The 24,069-nt window shown below is 36.9% G+C and overlaps 3 protein-coding genes across 7 annotated transcripts in view; 2 read left to right on the top strand and 1 right to left on the bottom strand.

The window, feature by feature from the left end:
* LOC113045621 (zinc finger FYVE domain-containing protein 9-like) overlaps window positions 1-1,214 on the top strand; it is a 29,184-nt gene extending 27,970 nt beyond the window's left edge. Inside the window, exon 20 of the transcript XR_003276012.1 lies at window positions 603-1,214. The gene's annotated coding sequence lies outside the window, so the exon portion shown is untranslated. The remainder of the gene's footprint in view (window positions 1-602) is intronic.
* A 1,581-nt stretch (window positions 1,215-2,795) lies between these two features.
* Window positions 2,796-18,333, bottom strand: cc2d1b (coiled-coil and C2 domain containing 1B). Of its 5 annotated transcripts, none has more exons than XM_026206100.1 (27): window positions 18,191-18,333; window positions 17,919-18,017; window positions 17,622-17,734; window positions 17,210-17,351; window positions 16,173-16,273; window positions 15,963-16,076; window positions 15,651-15,788; window positions 15,253-15,556; window positions 14,183-14,313; window positions 13,467-13,545; window positions 13,294-13,350; window positions 13,046-13,188; window positions 12,760-12,832; window positions 11,593-11,744; window positions 11,379-11,508; window positions 11,085-11,257; window positions 10,869-10,994; window positions 7,694-7,752; window positions 7,484-7,600; window positions 7,245-7,318; window positions 7,102-7,160; window positions 6,967-7,018; window positions 5,451-5,550; window positions 5,143-5,233; window positions 4,851-4,973; window positions 3,639-3,677; window positions 2,796-3,558 (listed from the first exon to the last, which is right to left on the bottom strand). In XM_026206100.1, exons 3-26 carry the CDS (start codon window positions 17,685-17,687, stop codon window positions 3,666-3,668), a joined length of 2,616 nt encoding a protein of 871 aa, XP_026061885.1. In that variant the 5' UTR covers window positions 17,688-17,734; window positions 17,919-18,017; window positions 18,191-18,333; the 3' UTR covers window positions 2,796-3,558; window positions 3,639-3,665. The 5 variants fall into 5 exon arrangements, with proteins under 5 accessions (XP_026061885.1, XP_026061886.1, XP_026061887.1 ...); XM_026206101.1 differs by having other exon boundaries at window positions 14,183-14,310; window positions 17,622-17,737; XM_026206102.1 differs by having other exon boundaries at window positions 13,046-13,185; window positions 17,622-17,737.
* A 2,243-nt stretch (window positions 18,334-20,576) lies between these two features.
* LOC113045625 (cell division cycle protein 20 homolog) lies at window positions 20,577-23,988 on the top strand. The gene is made up of 11 exons (XM_026206105.1): window positions 20,577-20,743; window positions 21,025-21,236; window positions 21,318-21,463; window positions 21,669-21,765; window positions 21,885-22,010; window positions 22,102-22,298; window positions 22,508-22,602; window positions 22,681-22,906; window positions 23,009-23,134; window positions 23,210-23,327; window positions 23,425-23,988. Exons 2-11 carry the CDS (start codon window positions 21,047-21,049, stop codon window positions 23,583-23,585), a joined length of 1,482 nt encoding a protein of 493 aa, XP_026061890.1. The 5' UTR covers window positions 20,577-20,743; window positions 21,025-21,046; the 3' UTR covers window positions 23,586-23,988.
* Window positions 23,989-24,069: the final 81 nt, after the last annotated feature.

Raw genomic sequence — 24,069 nt, forward strand, 5'->3', positions numbered from 1 at the left:
ATTTAGCCACTGACTCATTCAGAGCTGTTACACAATTTTGCAAACATTTATTGAGCTGCCATGACTTTTTCATGTTTATGGGTTCAGCAATTTGAAAACACATTTCAATTTAGCTAGTGTTGTTTAGTCTTGAGCCCTGCTTTAGTTTCCCTAATTCCGGTTGATGTATCTTTTACTGATGTGATATCAGGATCCTTGAGATCACTCGCTTCAGAAGCAGGATATTATTTTAATCATATTTTTGTATAGATTTTTCACTCACACGGAGAAAGTTGATTACTACTACAGTTAGCCAGCTCAACTCTCCCAAAACTGTAAACTACCAATATAAAGAGCTCTTCTCATTCAGGATGTCACTGTGGATACCATTTGAAGAGAAAAGGGCATTTGCCTTAAATTCAGAAGCTGATGTTTATCATCAAGACATATTTCAAAGGTCTGGATTGTCAATCTGGGTGTTATTAAAATGACTTCATCTGAAGTATCTTGACTATGACAATCAAATTCTAGTTAATCTTTAGTCAGATGACAAAGTAAAGGTGAGATGGTAACATATTGTCCTGTTTTGCATAATAACTGATATGGTTGGTTGTTTGGTTCAGATGGCCTACGCTTGATGAACGAGGACAGCAGCTGATATGAAGATCCACAGCAAGTGAACCTCACAGCCCTTTATTAACCGTTCAACAGTTGAGGCATAAATCATGTGTTTCTGGCTTTTGGTGAAGAGCACCGACAGCTTTGGAAGCAGACGGTTCATGAAAAATAAATGGCATTTCATGAAAGCTGCATTGTCTTCCCACTAACACAGCTCAAAACAGCCTTTTGTTACTCCCTGTATTCACCTTTGTCATTGTTTTTCTACCTGTGCAGTATTGTATATCTTGACATTTATATATTTTGTTAACCATGGCCTTTTCCCGTGTAATTTCTTTTTGTTGTGTTTTTTTTGGACCAGCCCAAAGCGTGATACAGCATGCATGCTGAAACCAATGAGAACATCTAGTTCTCGGAAAATCTTTGCATTTTGACAGCATTTCAGAGGACGATCTGCTTGAAAGAACAGTTTTACATTCTGTTGATTTGATCTGTTATGAAAGACTGTCTAAACCTGACATGGGTGGAATGGGAATACATTTGCAATGTACGAAAAGGAAAAAATACAACTTTTCTTTATTGTACACTACATGTCAATAAAAGCAGTCTTTATCAAACCTGTTGAATATACAAAATGTTTTTTTTTTATATTAGTAGTCGCCATTAAAAGTCAAATAAAATCCATTTCAGTTAAATCAAGAAAAGTCAGGAACTGCAGATCTTTGTTTTTCTCATTTATTAACAAAACGGTTTAAATAAACTTGGTGTAAAATGAAAATAAATGACATGGCTGACTCTTGAGGGGAAAAAAAAAAAAATAGTAGAAAGAAAAAACTGACACATGCTATATGTAACAAGGTTTTTCAAGATAAGCCTTGTGGTGGATTTAAAGCTTGATCCGAGACTGGAAAATGTGCCAAATCACAGAATTCACATGAGATGGGAACAACTGTAACTGAAATGAATGGACACTAAGAACTAGGCTGAAGGATCTAGATTGTACATTGTCCATGCTTAAAAGCCAACTGTCAGTCAATTCTGAAAGAATTGCTGAAAATGTACTTCTCTCTTATACCATCCAAGATGTGGATTAGTTGGTTTCCTCGTTGGAACAGATTTGGAGAAATTCAGCATTACATCACTTGCTTACTGGATTCTCAGTGAATGGGTGCCATTAGAATGTCCAAACAGCTGATAAAAACACATTACAATAATCTATAAGTAGTTCACATGACTCCAGTCATTCCAATAAAATCTTGAGAAAAAACAAACTTAAATGGCCATCAAGACATCTTTAAACTTCAAACCATTTCTTCAGCTAAAATCTGACTCCTCTCTCCGTAATGTACTGCTTCACCCAGTGAAAAAGTTCCCTTGTCTGAATCAGGAGAGGAATATGAATGGAACAAGCACCACCATTTACAAGTGAAAAATAGTCCAAAACAGACTGGATTTTGAGGAGTCGGGACATTTTCACTGGAAGAAGGATTGTTATGGGTTATGGAGTCAAAGTTAAAATGATTTATTACAACCATGCAGTTTTACAAGACTTTAATTAATGGACAGGAGTGGTGTGGATTACCATGATGTTTTTATCAGCTGTTTGAACTCTCATTCTGATGGCACCCATTCACTGCAGAGGACCCATTGGTAGTAAGTGATATATTGCAGAATCTGTTCTGATAAAGCAGCAAACTCATCTACATCTTGGATGGCCTGAAGAGGAGTACATTTTCAGCAAATTTGAATTTTTGGGTGAGCTAATCCTTAAAGCTATTTCTGAGGTGTCATCTTATGTGTCTGCACACTAGACCTCAATGTAAACATTGGCTTTATGTGGCTAAAGTGACTACTAGGAGTAACCCTAGTGCAGAACAACTGTCAAGTGCAAGAAGAGTGATAAAAGACTTCTCTCATATATTACGTTTAATATATATATATATATATATATATATAAACAAAACAAAGCAGAATATCTCAAAAGTCTGCTTTAGCTAACGTATAAGGTCTACTAAACTGGCACTTCTGAATATGACTAATGCAGCACCAGTTCTAGTCCTGATCGTCAGCAAAATGCTAAGAAAGATTACTAAAGCCTAAATTTACTGGGAAAATTATAATTTTTTAAAATCTTTCCCAAACATGGCATGCTCGCTCATTTACCTCCAGAAGCAAACATAAAGAAAAGAAAAAAAATCGACTATTCATAATGTTTAATGAATAATTCACATCTGGTTCAATTAGTAAAAGCTGGTTTATGGCTTTAATAATATTTATAAGGAATATAATATTTAACAGCAGTACTTTGACACGGCCTAGCCGTAATAAATCAAACAATAAATTCACATAGGATGTAAACAAGCTTTGAAATGTCTGACAAAATGTTTGGGATTCAAACGCAAACCGTTTTGCATAGCTAATCGTGTGGAACTCATTTGCATAGCAGTCATACATTAGTATTTGAGATATGGCAGGAACAGGTTCCTAGATTGAGGGAGAACAGATTAAGTCATTCATCTTACTGCAGCAGCAGTGATTACTTTGGCATTAGTGCGTAAGTGCATCCCAGAGCAGTAAAAAAAAAAAAACTCTCATTGGCTTCTGCTCCAATGCATTAATGTAACAGTTGGGGTGAGCGTTATTATTAAATCAAGAGATAATCTATCTCAAAAGGGCCGTTTAAAAAGCTATATAAATCATATGCAATCGGGGCACATTTTCCTGCTCCTTCTATTAATATCTCCTGTATTTTTAATAACCTCCCCCCAACTCTTACATCCCGGTCCAATCTCGTTTACCCTGATAAGACAAAGCTAACTTTCTCTGTCAGTGACTGTCTCTCTGTTGAGCAAGTTCCTCACAATCTCCTTCATGTGGTTCGTACCCGAGGCTAGCAGCACCGTTGAGCTTCCATCGTCCATACCTTCATCCACTTCGATAAAACCGCTGAGACCTCAAGACCTGAAAGAAAAATCTACTGTAAGGTGCAGTGTAACATGAATATGATCATATATCTGTCAGCAGAAATGGGTCAAACTTACGCTGTGAAGATGAAATCACAGTGTCCGTTACAGCAGTACCTAATACAGACAGCAGATGACAGTCAAAACCATATGGCATAAAAAAAAAAATTGCATTCCCTATTTTCACTAAGAAATAGGACTAATCAAAAAATAAAGTACTGTCAGACATTTATTGTCATATAGGTTCATTACGGTGTAAGATTAATGCATACATTTTACTATTATTTCAGGTACAATGTGAATAAATGCCTGTTCTGTATGATTTTCTTTAAGGTATTATGAACAAATATTGTACAGGTGTAGAATGACATTGCTACTACCACTACTACTAATATCAATTATTATTGTTTATTTGCCTGTGTGTTTACTTTTTTTATTATTATGTTGGTCATTTTATATTCCCGCTGTAGAGGAATATAATAAAATATTAATATCATTATAATCATTAATAATAATTCTTATTTTGAAAAATAATACAATATTATTATTATTATTATTGTTGTTGTTGTTGTGTTTTTAGTCATTTTCACTGTGAGTTTTGAAACCTAGACAAGAGGAATATTATATAATAGCAATTTATTATTGTTAATATTAACAACAACAACAACCACAATAATAAATCAACTTTTATTATTGTTGTTGTTTTTAGTCCACTTTTTTATATGCATTGTTAGGTTTTAAATCCAGAAAACAGGACTTTTCAATAATACTAATTTATAATATTTGATTTGTATGATTACGGTTAATAATGTTAATATTTAACAGCAATATATATCGGTCCTACATCTTTCACGCATCATTGTAAAATGGTCCGATTAAATACACAGGCCTTCGTTTCACATGAAGAAATACCTTTGAGTTTCTTTGTGTCATCTGACAATACAGTTTTTGTAACACTTTACTGTAAGGTGTCCTTGTAACGTATATACAATTAAAATAACAATAAATTAAGCATAATTACATTCAAGTAACCCCTAAGCCAAACCATAATATGTAAATGTAGGTAATTAATCATATTTATATTATTATTAATATTTCAATCTAAATACATCAAGCAGGTCATCTCTTAATCTGTGTCAATAAATGAAATGGTATAATTCACCCTTAATCAACCTAAATATTTACCATCATCTTAATGTTCAAAATTTTCACTTATTAATATCAATAGACCAGGTACAAACATGAGCATTCAGCCGTGCCTCCATTAGACACGGCCACAGTCGCACTGACCTGTGGCTCCTCCAGCACTAGCCATCGCTCTGTGACAGTCTGGTGGTCCTGCCCACCCAGGGGCTCTCGGAGACGAACCCTCACCTCCAGACGACCACCTGTGGCCTTCCGCCCATCCATGAGCTGCATGCAGAAATGAAGCCACACAAATGTAAACATGGTGATGTCTGGCTAATGGGTGTGAATGTGCCATTTTAGCTCCAGTTCACATGTTAAACACACACAGCTGATGTTTGCACTCTCGTCTCTGGCTCCTGTGCACATACTGTTAAAAAGAAATAGCCCCGCTCACCTCCACTATCTCTCTCACTTCGCTTTCAGTTTCCAGTTTCTCCAGTTTGAGCTGGGCTGTTCCTACAGGCTTGTCACTTCTCAGGAAGCCGCTGTCCCAAAACAAAGAAGTCAGTGTGAAGCTCAGACCCACCTACTCACACTGACCCAGCATGCACCACAACTACCACAGAGTTCAATCAGGGCATTGACCTGTCTGTGTGTCTGCCCAAGATAAATGGATCTTAAACAAACTGTGTCCTGTTTAGGAGACAATCAAAGTCCCAAAATGAGGATTATTTGGTGCTTCTGTCCGACAGTAACACCCACCCTTTGTGCAGCACTTCCAGCTTCAGGCCTTTAGACTGTATAACTCTCCTGAAGCCACGGTGGTTCCGGTTGATGTTCAGTTTGAAGTTCTGGTTATACTCTGTCAAAACACCAAATAAAGTCCATACCTTCAGCAGCAAATATTACTTTTAATAACACTGCTCTCTAAAATACTTGTTATTTATGGTGTCCTGCAGTCCGATTTTTTTCACTAAACTGTATATTTGTCCAAGCTAACTTATTTTCTTATATACATCTCTCAGTAAGGTTTTTTTTTTTTTGATTAATACTTTTTTTTTCCTTGTAAGGAGGCATTAAATTGATCAAAGGTGACCGTAAATACAATTGTAATGTTAAAAAATAGTTCTACAGTATTCCCCATTTTAATCAATAAAAGATTGGTCAGTAAGGTTTTTTTTTTTTTTTATTAATACTTTTCTTTTCCTAGTAAGGAGGCATTAAATCACAGGCATCAAAAGTGACTGTAAATACAACTGTAATGTTAAAAAAATTATTCTACAGTGGCATGTGAAAGTTTAGGAACCCATTGCAGAATCTGTGAAAATGTGAATAATTTTCAAGATATTTTGCATAAAAGATGTTTGCATATAGTCCACAAGACCAAAAAAATGCAGAAATTATTAAAATAACCCCATTCAAAAGTTTAGGAAGCCTTAGTTCCTAAACAGGCAATGCTGGAAAGGGTTCAAATGTGCAAAGATGCTGGAAAACTGAAGAATCTGCAGGACCTTCAAGATTTTTCTGAAGAACGCTGCTCAGTTTAACTGTTCAGAACAAACAAGGGACTCATGAACAACCATCACAAAACAGAAAGACAGCCGTGGATCATCAGGTAACAGAACACAGTATTAAGAACTAAAGGTTCCTAAACTTTTGAATGGGGTTATTTTAATAATTTCAGCATTTTTTTTTTGGTCTTGTGGTCTAAATGCAAACATCTTTTATGCAAAATATCAAATAGATGCTGTTCTTTTGAACGTTTTATTCATCAAAGAATCCTGAGAAAATGTATCATGATATCCACCAAAATATTAAGCAGCACAACAGTTTTCAGCATTGATAATAATAATAACAATAATAATGTTTCTTAAGCATTTGAGAATGCTTTATGTAACTTCATGTGACATTGAATAAATTAGATATTTTAAACTATATTTAAATAGAAAAAATAACATCTTAAATTGAAATCATTTCTGCTTTCCTGTAGTAATTACTGCAAGGTCATGGGTGCGATTCACAGGAAATATATGAACTGATAACATTCCTACCTTTAATGCAATATAAGTTGCTTTGGATAAAAGCGTCTGCTAAATTCATAAATGTAAATGGAATAATATTTCACAATATTACTGTTTTTACGATAGTTTTAATAAAATAAAGCTAGCCCTGGTGAACATTACGGTCTTCTTTCAAAAAACTAAAATCTTACTGCCCCAAAACTTTGAATGGGTTAGTGTATTTGATAATAGAGAAATGAATAGCTGGACATTTTTACCTGGGTTGTTGGTGTTTTTGATGACTGATGTTTTATGTTTCTGAGGTTGATCCTAACATAAACAGAGAAAGTAATTTATTATAAATGCGTGACTGGGTAAAATGAAGCTTATGTGACTGAAGAGCTCGCACTCACTGTACTGGGGTACGGGAAATCGAACTTGACATAGGCATCCAAGTCATTGGTTGCGACGCCTTTCAAAAGAAGCACAGAGGGGGAATGTTTAAAAGCAAGATACTTCCTAACAGTGTTTGTTTCAAGAACAGTTTAAAGCTTACCAGGAGGAGCAGGAAGGTTCATCCCTCTAACAATGACCACAACCATATCTGTGCTACTGAGCTCCGGGAAAATCCTACAAGAGCACAAGTCAGGAAAAAGAAATCATGTTATTCAATGAAACATCCCATATTTCCCTTGATGGTGATGTTGAACAGTAGTGAAGTAGGTGCTTCCTGTAGAAGACACCGTTTTGGGCTTCTCCTTGATGTAAGCTCTGCAGTGCGAGAGAGTGTCAGACCTGACAGTGCGATATGTTCTCTCTTCAAAGTGATGTTTAGGGGGCTGGAGCCCCCTGTTCCGCGCCAGTTTAAGAATCTCCAGGCTCTTCTTACATTGTTCTGCCATGTTCTCAAATCTACAAGAGGGAAAAGGGGAATAAATGAAATGCCCAATGAAAATCACTCGAATTTCATTTATTGAAGAGGTGTACTGGTGATGCGATACATACTTGGTTGTTTCTGCGATATTCCCCATGTGTGTGAACTGCTTGGAGTACGTCACACATTTCTGAAGAAGAAAGGAAACATGTCCTACTTACATATTCCACATCCTCTTAGAAGTTCTGTCTCAAAGCCTAGTGATCTGTCTACTTAGACAGCATTTTAAACATGTGGGTGTTTTCATAAGCAAGATGAGCTGTCTGCTTGCCCTAGCGTAAAACTGTGTTGTTGCTGCCAAGGTCTTGATTATTGAAAATCACGTTATATTTGATGCAAAGCTAACTCAATTAAATCAAATGAAAAACAAAACAAAAAACTTTGTAACTGCAAATGGAGTCGAGAAATCGATTTCAGTGGCTCAGATGGATTCCAAAAACCTGCCATAGTATTTCTTATTTATAGTCTCTGATTTTGATCGGTGTCTTTGAGTGCATCTTAAGCTAATGCACAGTACTGTTTAACTACTGGGTTTTGGGAAAACGTCTTGGGTATACACACACACACACACACACATATATATATAAGGTTAAAGAAGTCACCACTCACCACTTATATATACTCATCTACTTTAAATAAAAAAAAAAAAAAAACTCATTTCAATAGAGCTTGGCAGAGTATCACACTGTTAGCTTAGCAACATGCTAACACCAAATTCTTATACTGAATAGCAGTGATTCTTATGAGCATGATCTGTGAAATAGTGACTATAAATACACTTATAGTGAATATAAATGTATTTAATTTGCCCAAGGTTTATTTTACTCATTAATAAAGGGATAGTTCACCCAAAAACTAAAATTATGTCATTAATTACTCAATCTCATGTCATTCCAAACCAAACATCTTCAGAACATATTGAAATATTTTAAAGGGGGGGGTGAAATGCTTGTTTTCACTCAATATCCTGTTAATCTTGAGTACCTATAGAGTTGTACTGCATCCTTCATAATTTCAAAAAGTCTTTTGTTTTATTATTTTCATAAAAGAAAGATAGTCTGTACCGATTTTTCCCGGAAAAACACTACCGGCTGGAGGCGTGACGTGTGGGCGGAGCTAAAGAATCGAGCGCCAGTAGGCTTTTGCGTTGAGAGCGTTTGGAAGCTGTGACATTACCGTGAGGACAAAACCAACCAAAACAAACCATGGCTAACAGTCAGATTCAGCGTATATTTATGATCCAGAATCAGATCCAGAGGCTGAAATTGAACAAGAGCAGCATCAAAAACAACGTCTCTGTGTGGTATGTACTGAACTGTATATATTTGCTTAGCGGTTTTGGAAAATGACTAAGTTCCACTTTGTCTTCTTTTTTTTCTTTTTTTTTAAGCTGTACATGTGGAAAGTGCAGTTTGATGACAACATCGCATGTTGTTTACTTGATGTGCTTATGCGCCGATAGCTAAGTTAACAACACAGAGATATTTGAAGCAGTTTTACTCTCCGCATTCGGTTCCAACACACGATTGTGACCCTTTTTCGTTGGGATTGCATTATCCTTAAGAAATAAACGATGTGCAAATCCGGCGTCAAACTGGGCCTTGTTTGTAAAACAAGCATCTTCGAAATGCAGGGAACAAACACAAACACTTGCACAACTCCCTTGATGCTCTGTAAAAATGAACTCCATCCACTGGTCCCTTAATGCGGTTTCTCTTTTGGTAATCTGTGCAGGGTTGTCTTGCCGTGGCAACCAAAAACACACTCCTTTTGTGACATTTCGCGACGCTCTCGCTCTGATCAGTGAATGTCTGTGCTCTCAGTGCTCTGCTGTACGGGAGCGCGTGCTCTTCCGGCAGACGTTCCCTCAGGACCCATATAAGGAAATTCCGCTCCATCTAACGTCACACAGAGCCATACTCAAAAAAAACTTTCCGAAACTTGTGACAAACCGGAAGGAGTATTTTTGGAACAGAAATACTCCTTCAAACGTACAACTTAATTTTTGAAACTTTGTCCATGTTTAGCATGGGAATCCAACTCTTTAACAGTGTAAAAAAACTCCGTATGCATGAAATAGCATTTCACCCACCCTTTAAGGCCTTCTGAAATAAAGCGATGCGTTTGTGTAAAAAACAAAAACGCAAGTATGACAGATAGTAGAAGAGTTTACGGTTTATAAAGTTTTAAATATGGATACTTTTCTTACACAGATGCATTAATTATTCACCCCCCAGAGCTGTGTGGAGTATCTTATGTTGTATGGTCACACGTTTTTTGGGCTTCAAATTCTCAACATACATTCACTGCCATTATGAATCTTGGAAGAGGAGGAGCCAGGACATTTTTTTATATAACTCTGATTGTATTTGACTAAAAAAAAAACAAAAAAAAAAAACAAAGTCATATACACCTAGGATGGCTTGAGGATGAATAAATCATGGGGTAAATTTTCATTTTGGGGTAAAATATCCCTTTAATCCAATTCCAAAATGTAACATGCTCTTCTTGTGAGCAATATATGTGACATAATGACCATAAATAGTTTTGAGTATAAAATGCCAACATAATGTGTATTTTATGCTTTATGTTAGAGTATCACACAGTTAGCTAAGCAACATGCTAATATCAAACTATTGCAATCAAAAATGTAGTATGTTATTTGTGTAGTGTCAAAGACTATAGAATACCCAAGAAGTGTCACTCGTATAGCTTTGAATGGGGAAAAATGCAACACTCACATGGCCACTAAATTGCAGGAAGCTCCACCTCCTTAATAAAAAGGAACCAATCACTAATCTGTAAAGTCAGTGCATCACTGCAGTAATCCTGGTTGCTATAGAAACAGTCAGCGCTATGAGACATGCACTCAGGACTGCGCATGCACATTGGCTGATCTAGCCATAAAAATACACTTTTTATAATGCTATTTGACCAAAAGTAACAACATTTATGACACAGTTGATCTCAGATTTCTTTGGTGATTTCAAATATGAAATTTAATCCTAAAATAGGTGGATAGTTTTGGAGAATTTGATGTTTCCCCATTCAAAGAGATAGGAGCTGCACTTTCATGCCGAGAGGTGTTTCAAAGATGGCCGCCGAGTGACATGACTTGTCTTAAAAGATACAGATTTCCAATTCATTGGCGATTTTATTTCAGATCCATTTCGATGTAGACTGTAACTAGTTTTGGCACTGATCCAGTTTCTGTGTTACTCCATTAATTCACCAACTTCTTGTTACCTCAAATTGCTCTTTGAGTAGTTTGGTGAGTTGAGTGTAGACCTCCTCAGCCTTCTCTGAGATCTGAACATCACTGTGCTGGACTAGGATAAAGTCTTCGTCCTCATCTCCAGGCGGTGAAGGCACCTGTAAATAAAGGGGGGGGGGGATGGTTATTACTCATTTTATTATGGATTTGTTAAAGAATTTATTTTAAAAAACAAATCACAGCGTTACCTTGCTTATGTCCATCATCTTGCCGCTGCGGACCGCTTCTATCATGGGGTCCAAACCCTTTGCTGCTCGCAGGTGGGTCTTGGCCTGCTCTAGGTCATTCTTCTGCTTTGCCTGCAGCGCTGCTTTCATGTACTGCTTTTTGCGGCCTTCCAGAAACTCCAGCTGCTGCTGAGCTGAGACGACAATAACCAGATTTAAACCAGTTTGAGAGAGTTTTGTGTGCTTTTTATGTACCTCAGTTACAAAATATAAAAAACATCCTAATTAAAAGGCCATCTTAAAACTCAGCTGTACCTGTGTCAGGCAGACTTCCTCTTTTAGACGTTCTGTCAGGGGAAGGTGAAGGGGTCCTCTGGGGCTTCTGTACCGTTGGCTGTACTGCAAGAGTGGGCTTCTTTTGGTCGCCTACTTTCGGAGCTTTAACCTAGAAAGCAAACGTGAAAAAAAAAATAGTGCTGTCTTTCACATATAGAGGCAACTTTAAAAATATTTCAGAAATGCTACAAACTTTAGAATTTACTTTCTCCTCTCCCTCTTCGTCGTCCTCTTCACCATCGCCAGCCTCAGCTTCATCAGATGTTAGTTTATTGGCTGTTTCCAACACTGCAGCCAATCCCTGCTCTGGAGAAGTAGCCTTCTGGCCTGGGATTGGAGGAAAGCCTATAGAGAACATTTCAGTTTAATAGAACTCCTCATTTTCTTAGCAGGAATTCAAGCCAATAATTAAAGGAATTCAAAAGTTGTGAGGAAATTAATACTTTTATTTACCAAAGATGCATTAAATTGATCGAGAGTGGCAGTAAAAACATTTATAACTGTTATGGTCTTGTCTATCCAGAAATCCTTTGTTTGCGCCTTCCTGTCACCAGATTGCATTTGTTTGTTTTGGATTCTTTCTTTTTTCTTGTGTGTTTGTAGGGTGGAGTCAAGCGGCAGGTGCGGTGGGTTATCGGTGATGAGTTGACAGGTAAAAAAAAAAAAAGGCCTTTGTACCTTTTCCCAGTGTGTCTGACCCCCATTTGCGCTTGATGTGCCTCTCCAGAACCAGCTTATGAGCATACTTTAATTTTCTTTTAAGTTTTCTATTTCCTTTTGTGTTGATATTATATAATTCACTTATAGATTACTTTAATAAACATATATTTTGGGGTTAATTTCATTTGTATGTGACCTCCCTTATTTATGTTACGCTGCCTTGAGCCTACTGACTATTTCAAATAATTATGATACTTTTTAAAGTTCTATTAATAAAAATAAAAAAAATCACTTGTTTCCACAAAAATATTAAGCAAAACAACTATTTTTAATGATAGCGGAATTAAAAAGCACCAAATTAGCATATTCAAATGATTTCATTTTCAAATTTCAATGTGATACTAGAGATGGTGTAATGGCTGCTAAAATTGTACTTTGCCTTTGTAGGAATAAATTACATTACAAAATATATTAAAACAGAAAACTGTTACAAAATATATTTAAACAGAAAACTGTTATTTATGTTTTAATATCTAACAATATTGCAACCTTATTGTGTTGTTTTTTTTTTTGTTTTTTTTTTAATCAAACAAGTGCAGCCTTGGAAAAGAACATCTAAAATCTATCTATTGGTAGTGGACATGTACACAAAAATATATGTACAGTATTATATATTCTTTTTGAGTAGAGAAGAACCAACCTGGAGGAGCTGGAAGTTCGTCAAAGTTGACAGGTCGGCCTGCTTTATGGGCACGGATGGCAGCCTGGTATTGCTGTGGGTTACACAAAAGAACATCATCTGAAATCAAGTCGGTGGAAACACCTTTGTGTGTGTAAAATGTAATACTGTAGTAGGTTAACATGAACTTAAAAACAAGTCCTTCTTCAACAATCAGACACAATCTAAAAAGGAAACGCTGCATGAGAAACCAAAGGTTTGTGGACACACTCAGTGGTTTAGGTGTCATTTTGATAGGTTTACTAACTTTAGCAATGCGGTCATGCATGCGGGCTTTGCGCTCATCTCCGCTGGCCTTAGCTTGTGTGAAGGCCTCTTTGTACTTTGCCATCCTCTGTTCCAGAGCGTCAAGAACCGTCTGGGGCTGAGCTGGGCCAGAAACACTGTCTGCTGGTAGAACAAAAACAATAATTTAGGTAAGACCATATTTAGACTACTAAAAGAGACACATGCTCAGCCTATGAAAATATCTGATGTGTGAGCTGGTGTACTAACCAGGAGCTGAAGGTGAGGAAACAGCTTTTTGATGTGCAGGCTGAGTAACTGTAGAGGCTGTGGAAAAGAATCAAAGCTACAAGCCTTAAACATACTGAATGTAACAAATATGCAACACATCATAGCTACTACAGTATCTTTCTAACCATAAATTATAATAATTTAGGTCTAACCTTGAGACAGAGGGGGCGGAAGGGAGCTCATATCCACCGGCTGGCCTTTCTCCAAAGCCTCAATGGCTGCATCGAATCCCTGAGCCAAACAAGCAAACAGCATAGTGCTATTCTTTGTCTACTTCCTACAAGTCCTGAATACCTCAAATAACTTAGCACATTTTAGTTATTAGAAATCCTTATTTACAAGAACAAGACACTTCGTTAAGAGGAATATCCAAACTCGCACTCGTGGTAGATGCCTTGAATTAAATACCAGACCAACTGAAACGCTCTGTAGAAACAGTAAAGGCTTTGAGATACAAAGTCTTTGGCAAGTTTGAGTCAAATGTTCCATATTAGAGCAGAAGGCAAACGGAAAAAGACACATTAACAGGGTGTAATACGTTTACAAAGCCATGCCTGTTAAGTGAGCACAGACAGCACAGTTACAGAAGTTTGCTTTTTGGTTTTAACGGAAGCTACTAAAAGAGTTTATAAGACAAAACAAAGAAAACATCTACAATAATTTAGAAAAACTGTATATAATTAATCAGAAAGAAGGAATCCAAACTTTGTTCGATTCTAAATTTGCTAACTGATGAAACATTCATTTTGAAATTTTGAAGTCATGAAGTCCTTAAAGGAAAGGCCATAAATATGCCACGGTTTGAAAATTAACAGTACAGAGACAGCAATACATAGCTATTTATGTTTGATTAGAAACCACGTCGTACCTTGCTGGTCTTTATATGCATTTTGGCTTGGTCAATATCTCCTGCTTGTTTGGCCTTGAGAGCTGCCATCCTGTATTCCTTCTGTCGCTCTAACAGAACGTCTTTACCGGGCTGTCCAGACGGCGAGTCTGCTTTAGGAGCAGAGGAAACCACAATGTAGCATTTACAAAAACAGCTCTGGAGAATGCCATACTTGTAGTTAAATTAGCAAGTCACAAACAACTTAAAGGAGAAGGGCCTCATTTTCAAAATAGTTTGCTTTTCTATATCCAGAATTGATGATCCATTGAAAAAAAAAAAAAAATAAATATATATATATATATATATATATATATATATATATATATTTATATATATATATATATATATATATATATATATTTTGTACATTTTGAATTATGACAACAAATATTATGGAAACTGAAAAAAAAAAAAGATTCCTATTAAATATTATCAGTTTATATTTTAGGGATGTTGGTTACTCATTAATCAAGACAAACTGCTGTCAAATATTATTCAGAGAATAGGGATCAAGTCTGTTAAAAATTTAAATAAAAAATGCTTCTATTTTGCATTATTTTCTTATAGAACATACACAAATTTCATTACAAATTCTAAACATAATTTAAGTGAAAAATACAAAAGCACATTCTGCATGAATTGCATAAGATTTAACAATTAGATGTGTTTTTTTTTTAAACCATTGTAGGTTCATCAATGCTGGATTTATTTTTGGTAATATTGTAAAATATTATTCCAATTTAAAATAACTCTACAAGCTTGTGTGAATGTTCAGATGAGCTTCAACAGAAGCAAGGAAATCTGATTTGTACAAAGAAGCTCCATGTCACAAATTTGCTTACATTTGATTACTGACCTAGAAACAGTCATGGATTAAATTCTTCATCATTCTTATATGACTTTCTTTTATTTTGAATATTTTCCTAAAAAATTTTTATTTCACGGTTTAAATGAAAATAAATCCTATCAATTCACACTCTAGCTACGCATTTCATCTTCAGTTTCAACCATTAACTTGTGGTATGTTGTCACAAAAGCACTTGACAGACCTAAGTGCAGTTCAGTGCCACTTGCTGCGTGTTTGCCTTCTGGGGATGACAGGGAAGCTGGAGATGTTACACTGGAGGTCTCGTCTTTAGTGTCTGATGCTGGATCCATGACGACAGGGGCGGCCTCTGCCGAGACAGGAGAGATCTCAACAGCACTGTCACACTCCCCGTGCTGATCAGGCGAAGCTGCAGGGGCAGGGGGCCGACTGGGACCACCAGATGCTCCGCATGCAACTGGAGGGGGAATCTCTGTTTCGTCAATCTTCCCTCCTTTCCGTACTGATGCCAGCATAGTCTGTAGTGTCTAAACAAAAATATGCAACTGTCAATTGTCATAAATTAGCATAAAAAATGCTGTATCCAAAGATTGTGTGCGCAATGACACTACATCTGCGTACCTTGAGGCCTCTCTCGTATCGCCGAGCTTTAGAGGTTTCCCCTGCAGCTTTGGCATTGTTAACAGCCATCCTATACAGGTTTAATCTCTCCTCTAACGTATGCTCAATGCTACCAGGCACTGAAGAAACCTTAGTGTCCTGTGAGAGAAAGAGAGAGAGAAAAAAAGACTTATTTCACAAAAGCCTTTTACCATTTAACAACAAAGTTTATGCAGATGTGCAAATGAATAATAAGAACTTTGATATTACAATTAACACAATTGTACAAAGACAATATGTTTATGCCTTTCCAAATAAACTGTTAGATCATACCTTGCTGGCTGGCGTCTGTTCTGCTAAAGGGGTTTCCGCACTAACAGGGGAGGCAGGAGTTGTGGTACCAGAGTCTTCCGTTTCCTCCTCATCCACCACTTCCTGCAGCTCAGCCTAACGAGAATCACAACAAGCATTATAAACTCACCATACCGCATTCAAAATGTGACGACAGCCGAAAGACACACAATAATCACAGGTTTGATTTACCAAGAGGTCTTCGTCATCCTCCAGGCTTTCATCTTCATCATCATCGATGTCTTTCATGCAGGCCTCTGCCATTTTTGCAATATCCTCCATCGGTAATGGAGCTTGAACGGAAAAAATTTAATCACATTTATTTAGATGTTCACAAAATATTTTTAACTAATCAGAGTACCGAGAAGACAGATGATAGAAGTGCTACCCTGTGGGTCAAGGTTTGGCTGGTTACGCAATTACAACATCATCCTCTACTGATGGTATTCAAGAGGTACCATGTGCTATGATATTTTTTTCCCCCAATTCACAAAGTTTTGATTGCATTATAGCATAGTACAATACATGTTTATTACATCATATAAACATTTCCCCCTTGGTTCCACAGACAAAGCTTAAGGCTACCCCCAGACTAAAATATATGTTTGAGCTGTCCCAACTGAAAATATCTTGCTCTGACATATCTTAAAATATGACAGTGTCATTGTTCTATCTCTAGATGCACAAGACATTTTTTAAAAAGCTGCTTAAATATCTCAATTTAACTAAGGCCTAGCCCTGGCTTAAGCTATGCCCCGTCTTTGAAACTGGGCCATAATCTCATAATACTGACTGATTTTGGATTCCTATTTTGGTATATTTTAATAAAATAAAAATATTTAAAAACTATTTATTCAAGTGATGGCGAGGCTGAATTCTCAGCAGCCAATGTCAGTGTCATGATCCCTCAGAAATTATTCTCATAATATGCTCCAAGAAAATGCACAAGATAAAGATGTCAAGTTTTTAAATCATGTACTTCTAAAGTGTTCCTCATCAACCGAGCAACTGCCCTGAAATGAATGGGAATGCTAAGAGACAGTCCTCTTCAGGTAATACAGAGCTTGGCACTACCACAGCATGCATTTAGACTACATTACAGAAAGCATTAGGAGATAGTATTTCAGATCCTGCCTCTTAAAACTGGGCTGCAACAGACACAGTCTGCATTTATTATATGAATTTCAAAAAATTAAAAAAATAAGAATAACGATGATCACAATGCCCACCTTTACTAGGCTTTTTCCCCCTTGGAGCCACATTGGGTTTTTTCCCAACAATGGCAGCAAATTCTGCTTCTAAAGCTGGATCATCCAGATCTTGATCCATGTCCATCATATCATCTGGCTTGAAATCCAGAAACAATCCCATCTACCAAGAAACAAGAGCTTACATGTAAAGATCCAATAGCCCCCTTATCTCAGTCATGAGATGGACATTTCATCAGTGGATTCTAACCCAGAGCCCTTGTCCAATACAAACAAACAGACATAATCCTTAAAGGGACAGTTCACATTAAATGAAGACAGTGTTTACTTTAGTAACTTACGATGACAGAATTTTCATTTGAATCCCTTTTTGATATGTTTAGCTAACAAAATTGACAGATGACAGTCACAGACAGAAGATTTCGACACTGACCTGTTTGGCAGCTGCTGCTCCTTGGCCTTTCGGCGCCGCTGCTCGCTTGTTTTTCCGGGCAAACATCCCGTCCAGCTCCCGCTCCTCCACACGTTAGTTACAGGACAGATCAACTCCTGAATGAACGTGACGTGTTAATAAAGAATACTCTTTTCGTCTTAAACCGATTTGTAATGTTTAAGTGAAGCAGCGGCGTGGAAGTTTCTGCTCGAGGTCGGAATGACAGTTTAGCTTTAGAGGAAGTTTATTAAGGTAAACGTCACATGTGCTGTTAGCACGTGGGCTCTGCTGACTCACCCGCTGACCCAGGAGCAGTGCACTTTCTTTTCCTCGCCTACAGTAAACCCACTCCACTTCCTCCTTCCTTCCTACCGTACGAAGGGCTTCACAAACACCCTGTGAGGATTCCAAACAACATTATAACAGCACACACTCATTAAAAACAGAAAACTGTAACGTTACACACTTGTCAACAGAAACACTCGTAGTAGAGTTCCATTCGTTAGCTAAGACATCTGGCATATTAAATGATAACCATCTGACGTTAAACAAAACTTTAATTTATTTACCTCAGTGAATTTCTAATGAAAACGCAGCTGCCAACACAGCTGCTTGTAACATTGGTTTTGTTTTGCTACTGAAACCAATGCAACAAAAACATCAAAAACAAGCCACGCCCAGCAGTGGAAAACCGCAACCGGGCTTTAGGATTTTCAAAATAAAAGTTGTAATCTCTTCTTCTTATTCTTCTTCTTCTTCTTCTTTTTCTTCTTCTTCTTCTTCTTCTTCTTCTTCTTCTTCTTCTTCTTCTTCTTCTTCTTCTTCTTCTTCTTCTTCTTCTTCTTCTTGTAGTGTTTATTGGCGATGGGCAAGCCTGCTTTTGGTGCACTACACCCACCAATTTAACTGTGGAGAGTGGAGTGTCAATGATAAGCTTTATATATATATATAGCCCTTACTTCAATACAATTAATCCTTATACTCTTATAAAGATTCCTGTGTCTATAAAATAACTTATTATCATTCTTCTGAACTGTCTATTACTTTATATTAGTTCTAATGTCATGTTATTTGCACCTTCTGATTGTAACTTTGTTTCCAGCATCTGTCTCTCTTTACTATATGCTCTAGAGTCTAGACCATAATAAAATATGCTCCACTGTTTCAATTTCACCACAAAATCTACATAATCCAGAAGGATGTTTACTGATTTTATGTAAAATTCCATTTAACAATGAATGTCCTAATCTCAATCTTGCTATTATTTCTTCTTCTCTTCTTTTTAAGTCACTTTCAGTCTTATTTTTTGGAAATCCTACTTTCTTTTGGATTTTATACAGATGTCTACCCGTCTTCTCCGTATCCCATTTATGTTGCCAAGATTTAATTACAGCTTGCTTAATAATTGTCTTATAATCTTAAAAAAGAATTGCTGATTTTTACATCAATTTCTACAATATTTCTATTCACCGATCTCTTAGCATGTTTATCTGCCATTTCATTTCCATCTATTACAACATGTGCTGGAATCCATAAAAATGAACAACCTTGTCATGAGCATGAAGTCTATATAGCAGTTGCATGATTTCTATTATAATATCTTGTCTGCAATTTGATTGTCCTGACTGAATACTTCTTAGAGCCGCCAGTGAATTGGATAAAACTGTTTTCTTATTCTGTGCATCTTCTAACCAATGTAAAGCTAAAACAATAGCAATCATCTCTGTTGTATATACAGATAAGTAGTCTGGTGTTCTTTTTGCAATAATTACTTCTTGTTGCGGTATGACCATTGCTACTCCTGTCTTATTTGATTCTGGATCTTTTGATCCATCTGTATAAATTTGTACGTTGTCATAGTATAACCATTTAATATACTGGTTTATTTAATTGACTGCATCACTTTTAGATTTTTCCACCTCTAGTATTTACAGGTCTACTGCAGGCATATTAAATAACCACGGTGGGAGTGCAGCTATAGGCACTGCATCACTAAATTCCCTATTTACTAAATCCATTGTTTTTGCCATTTCTCCTGCTATCCAACCAATACTTTTTATATTTGTTCTCTCACGTTCCCATCATTCTTCAAAAATCACCTTAGTTGGATGTTTACTATTGTGGCCTTTAAAAGATAGTTTTAATCTCTAAATGACAGACCGGTTTTTAAACTAAAAGCATCTCTCACTGAAAAGGACATAGTTTTAAAACCACATGGATTAAAATGGTAATAACAGCATCGGTCAAGAAACTGACAGAAACAATTCCTTGTATTGACTAAAAAAAAAAAAGAAAAAAAAAAAAGAAATGCAATAAACAATGCAATGAAAGCGAATGGTTGTATTGTTTGATATCTTTAATATTTTCAGGCCAGACCTTGTACAACACATAACTACTTATATTTTCCATGTTAAAACACACTTATTTTACAAATATATGTATGCAATATTAAGTTAATTGAGTTTAGATTGTATTTACCTTATTTTTTTTTTTTACTTCTTTGCACTTTCCTTTGTATAGCAACTCTGTATACATTTACATTTGTATTCCTATGTTCTTATATTGTGTAATATGTTATTCACCTGTAATTCAGTGTGTCTAGTTAATGTATTTATTGTATTTCTGTGAGCACATTAATTCTTTGTATACGTGTTTCCAGTAAACAACTAAACTAGAATACATCATTCAGAAACATTATCCTGTCATATCTACATTTTAACCTGAAATATATAAAAGATATTAACAACAGACCCATGAGTAACAAATCAGATTAACAACATGTCATGCACACAATCGAGCCTTACAAAGGACTCTTAATATGTAATACTTTCAGGAAGTGCTCTGTTATGCGATACACCAATCAGCGCATAGAATTCTGCCCTGCCCCTGCTGCCGTGGCAACAGCGAAAACTTTTGTTTTTTGAATTGACCAATCACGACAGGCGTTTAAGACATTTAAACTCTGGCGTTCATCCATTGACTATCCTCACCTGCTCAGACCATAGTATCGACTCTGCTTGTGGAAAGACGAAAGACGCACTAAACTTGTGTGTAAATAAGAGGTTTTCATATTTTGGTGGCAACTGTATTGTGCTTCAAGGAACGGATTTGTCGGATCTGTGGTAAGATTTAATATAAAGTATGGTTTATTTGGACCCCCTCCCCCCGAGTTGGTTGAGTTATTCACAAAACTGCAGTAATCCACATTGTATTGGTTCACAAATATTTTTAACATACATTTTTATGTTAAAGGTTATGGAGAGTATACATAACGGTTATTAAGTTAGTTTGACATATTTTACATCAAAGGGCACTTCACCATCATGCTTCACGTGCTCCATGTCGCCAAACTCTGTAACTTATCTGTTCTCTCTCTCTCTTTCTCGCTCTCTCTCTCTCATAGAGTAATCGCAGCTGCTGTAATAATGTCCCATTTTGGGTTTGAGAATGACATCCACAGCGTCCTCCGTCTGGACATGCCCATCACCAACGCCCCGATTGCGAGATGGCAAAGGAAAGCCAGCACATCCAGCTCGACCAACACAAACTCCCTCTCACCGAACAAGAGTGTCAACCGTTCAGTGAGCCTTTCCAAAACCCCCAGCAAAACACCAGGTGAGAGCCACATAGGTCCAGCTCCTGCTTACTGTAGAGCTGGAGTGTCTCCAGTGTTGCATAACCTATGTCTCCAAACAGGAAAGAACGGCAAGACCCAAAACACCCCCTCTAAGGCAGGAGGAGATCGATTCATCCCAACGAGGAATAACAAACAATTAGATGTAGCAAGTTTTCTTATTTCCAAAGAAAACGAGCCAATGGAAGAAATCGCATCCACTACAGCAGTAACAAACATTTTTTACATTTTTTTTTTTAAAAATAAGAATACCTTTTCACAAACTTTTATGTATATAAAAAAAAGAAGTTATAACTTGGATATAATGATGATTTTTATAATAATTAATTCATAGTGCAGTGATGCATCTTTTATTATTATCAATTCATATTTCAGCTTTCTTGATGTTTTCTGACTTTTAAATGTTCTGCCAGCCAAAACAAAAAGCTTGGTCTGTGACACTAAATGGATATGACATTGAGGAAGCAAAGATCTTGCATTTAGGAGGAAAACCACTGAATGCCCCTGAAGGTATGTGTTATTTATTTTAATTAAATATAATTGCTTGTATTTGGCTTATTGATTAACACAAGTTAAACTTTTCCTGGTGAGGTCCTTCCACAAATGGGTCTCTTAACTATCTTTCACAGGTTATCAGAATAATTTAAAGGTTCTCTACAGCCAGGTGCCCACACCGGTCTCTATTAAGAAGAGCCGGTACATCTCATCGGTTCCAGAGCGGATTCTAGATGCCCCTGATATCAAAAATGACTTCTGTGAGTTGATAATTTTTCAGGAAAGCCACATGGTCTGATTTTGAAGAGCTTTTTTTTTTTTTTTGAGACTCCCATGTCAATTTCTGTTCAGATCTAAACCTGATGGATTGGGGAAGGCAGAACTTGTTGGCAGTTGGCCTTGCCAACCATGTTTATTTGTGGGATGCTGGTGCCGGGGACATTGTTTTATTGAAGAAAATGGAGGATGATGGAGAGCACATCTGCTCCGTCTCTTGGAGCAAAGATGGCAATTTCTTGGCCATTGGGACAAGTGATTGTAAAGTTGAGGTAATTGGTTACTTTTTCTCAGGCTGTGGTTCAATATTCTACATTGGTTCTCACTCTGACAACAAGGCGTCCCATTGTCTAAGTCCATATACAAAGCCGTAACCAACTACTTCTGGGACTACTGTAATTCCAGATAAAAGCAAGATCTCTTGGAGTTTCAAGGTCTCTAAATTGCCATATTGCTTGCTGAACTTGACATTTTCTTGCAGCTATGGGATGTTCAGTACCAAAAGCGTCTCCGCAGCATGGATGGCCATTTGGCAAGGGTTAGTTGCTTGTGTTGGAACGACCATGTTTTGTCCAGGTAAGTCAAACACCTCCTTGTGCTCTGCAGGTTATATGCATTTTAGTGTTTTAACATCTTCTTGTTTGTTATCCTTAGTGGCTCCAGGTCTGGTTTGATTCATCAGCATGATGTCCGGGTAGCAGACCACCACATCTTTACCTTTGGGGGTCACACTCAGGAAGTCTGTGGCCTTACATGGTCCCCAGATGGGAAATATTTAGCTAGTGGTGGTAATGACAACATGGTGTACATTTGGCCAATGACAACTGGTTCAGAGTATCAAGCCATACATTCTCTAAATGAACACCAGGGAGCAGTCAAGGTGATGTGAATTTTTGCAATTTGTCTTTTATTCTACCTGTGGTCTTCCATTTGAGGGTGTAGTTCAACTTTTTTTTTTTTTTTTTTTTTTCACCTTTTTAAGGCTTTGGCATGGTGCCCTTGGCAGCCTAACATCCTTGCATCGGGAGGTGGCACCAGTGACCGTCACATTCGCATCTGGAATGCAAATAGTGGTTCTTGTATCAGTGCCTTAGATACTTGTTCACAGGTAGGCTCACTCACTGTCTGCTTGCATGTCGTAGTATACATAACATGAGTGATTTAACAAATGGTTTCTTTACAGGTATCATCTCTTGTTTTTGCACCAAATTACAAAGAGTTGGTGTCTGGTCATGGTTTTGCTCATGATAAGGTTATCATCTGGAAATACCCCTCGCTCAGTAAAGTTGCAGAGCTTGAAGGCAAGTTTGAGTAATTTGTACGGCCACCCTTCCTTCAGTTGAACTACAGTAACTTGATGATATTAATTCTTCACATTTTTCCAATCATCTGTCTCAGGACATGAAGACCGGGTCCTCAACTTGGCGCTCAGTCCAGATGCTTCGACTGTGGCTTCGGTTGCTGCTGATGAAACCATTCGCCTTTGGAAGAGTTTTGAAAAGGATGCTGTCAAGAAACCCAAGTTTACTAGCAGCATCATTCAGCAACATATTCGATAATTATGTAATGGTCTTTTTAAAGCACCCAGCAAACAGGGAATTGTATCAAATTTGAAGATCTAAAACATTCATTAGAACCTCCCATTGGATTTTATTGTTTGCTTTTCAAAGGGCTGGGGAATTCCATTCCTAAACACTGATGGCTGTTACGTGCTATCAGTCTGCCATAATCTCTACACTAAGTTCTGTTAGGCACTCGCTTATACTTGTTTTCAGATGCACAATGGGTTTTTTAAAAAATGTCATATTTTGAGTATGGCTGGTATGTGGGATTTCTAGAAGACCACCTCCTCTGGAAGCTAAACCCTCAAACTTTTTTTTTTTTTTTTTGCATTTAACCACAAAAGTGATCATTTAAATTATGTACAGAAATGTAAATTTTCAAATAAAGTTTTATAAGGAAGCATTTGCTTCCCTTTTGACATGTTTTTTTTGTACTTACCTTATAGATGCTCTAATGTTGTGTTCAATTAGTTTAATCTTG

This window comes from Carassius auratus, chromosome 27 (genome assembly GCF_003368295.1).
Source record: "Carassius auratus strain Wakin chromosome 27, ASM336829v1, whole genome shotgun sequence".
NCBI classification, from domain to species: Eukaryota; Metazoa; Chordata; class Actinopteri; order Cypriniformes; family Cyprinidae; genus Carassius; species Carassius auratus.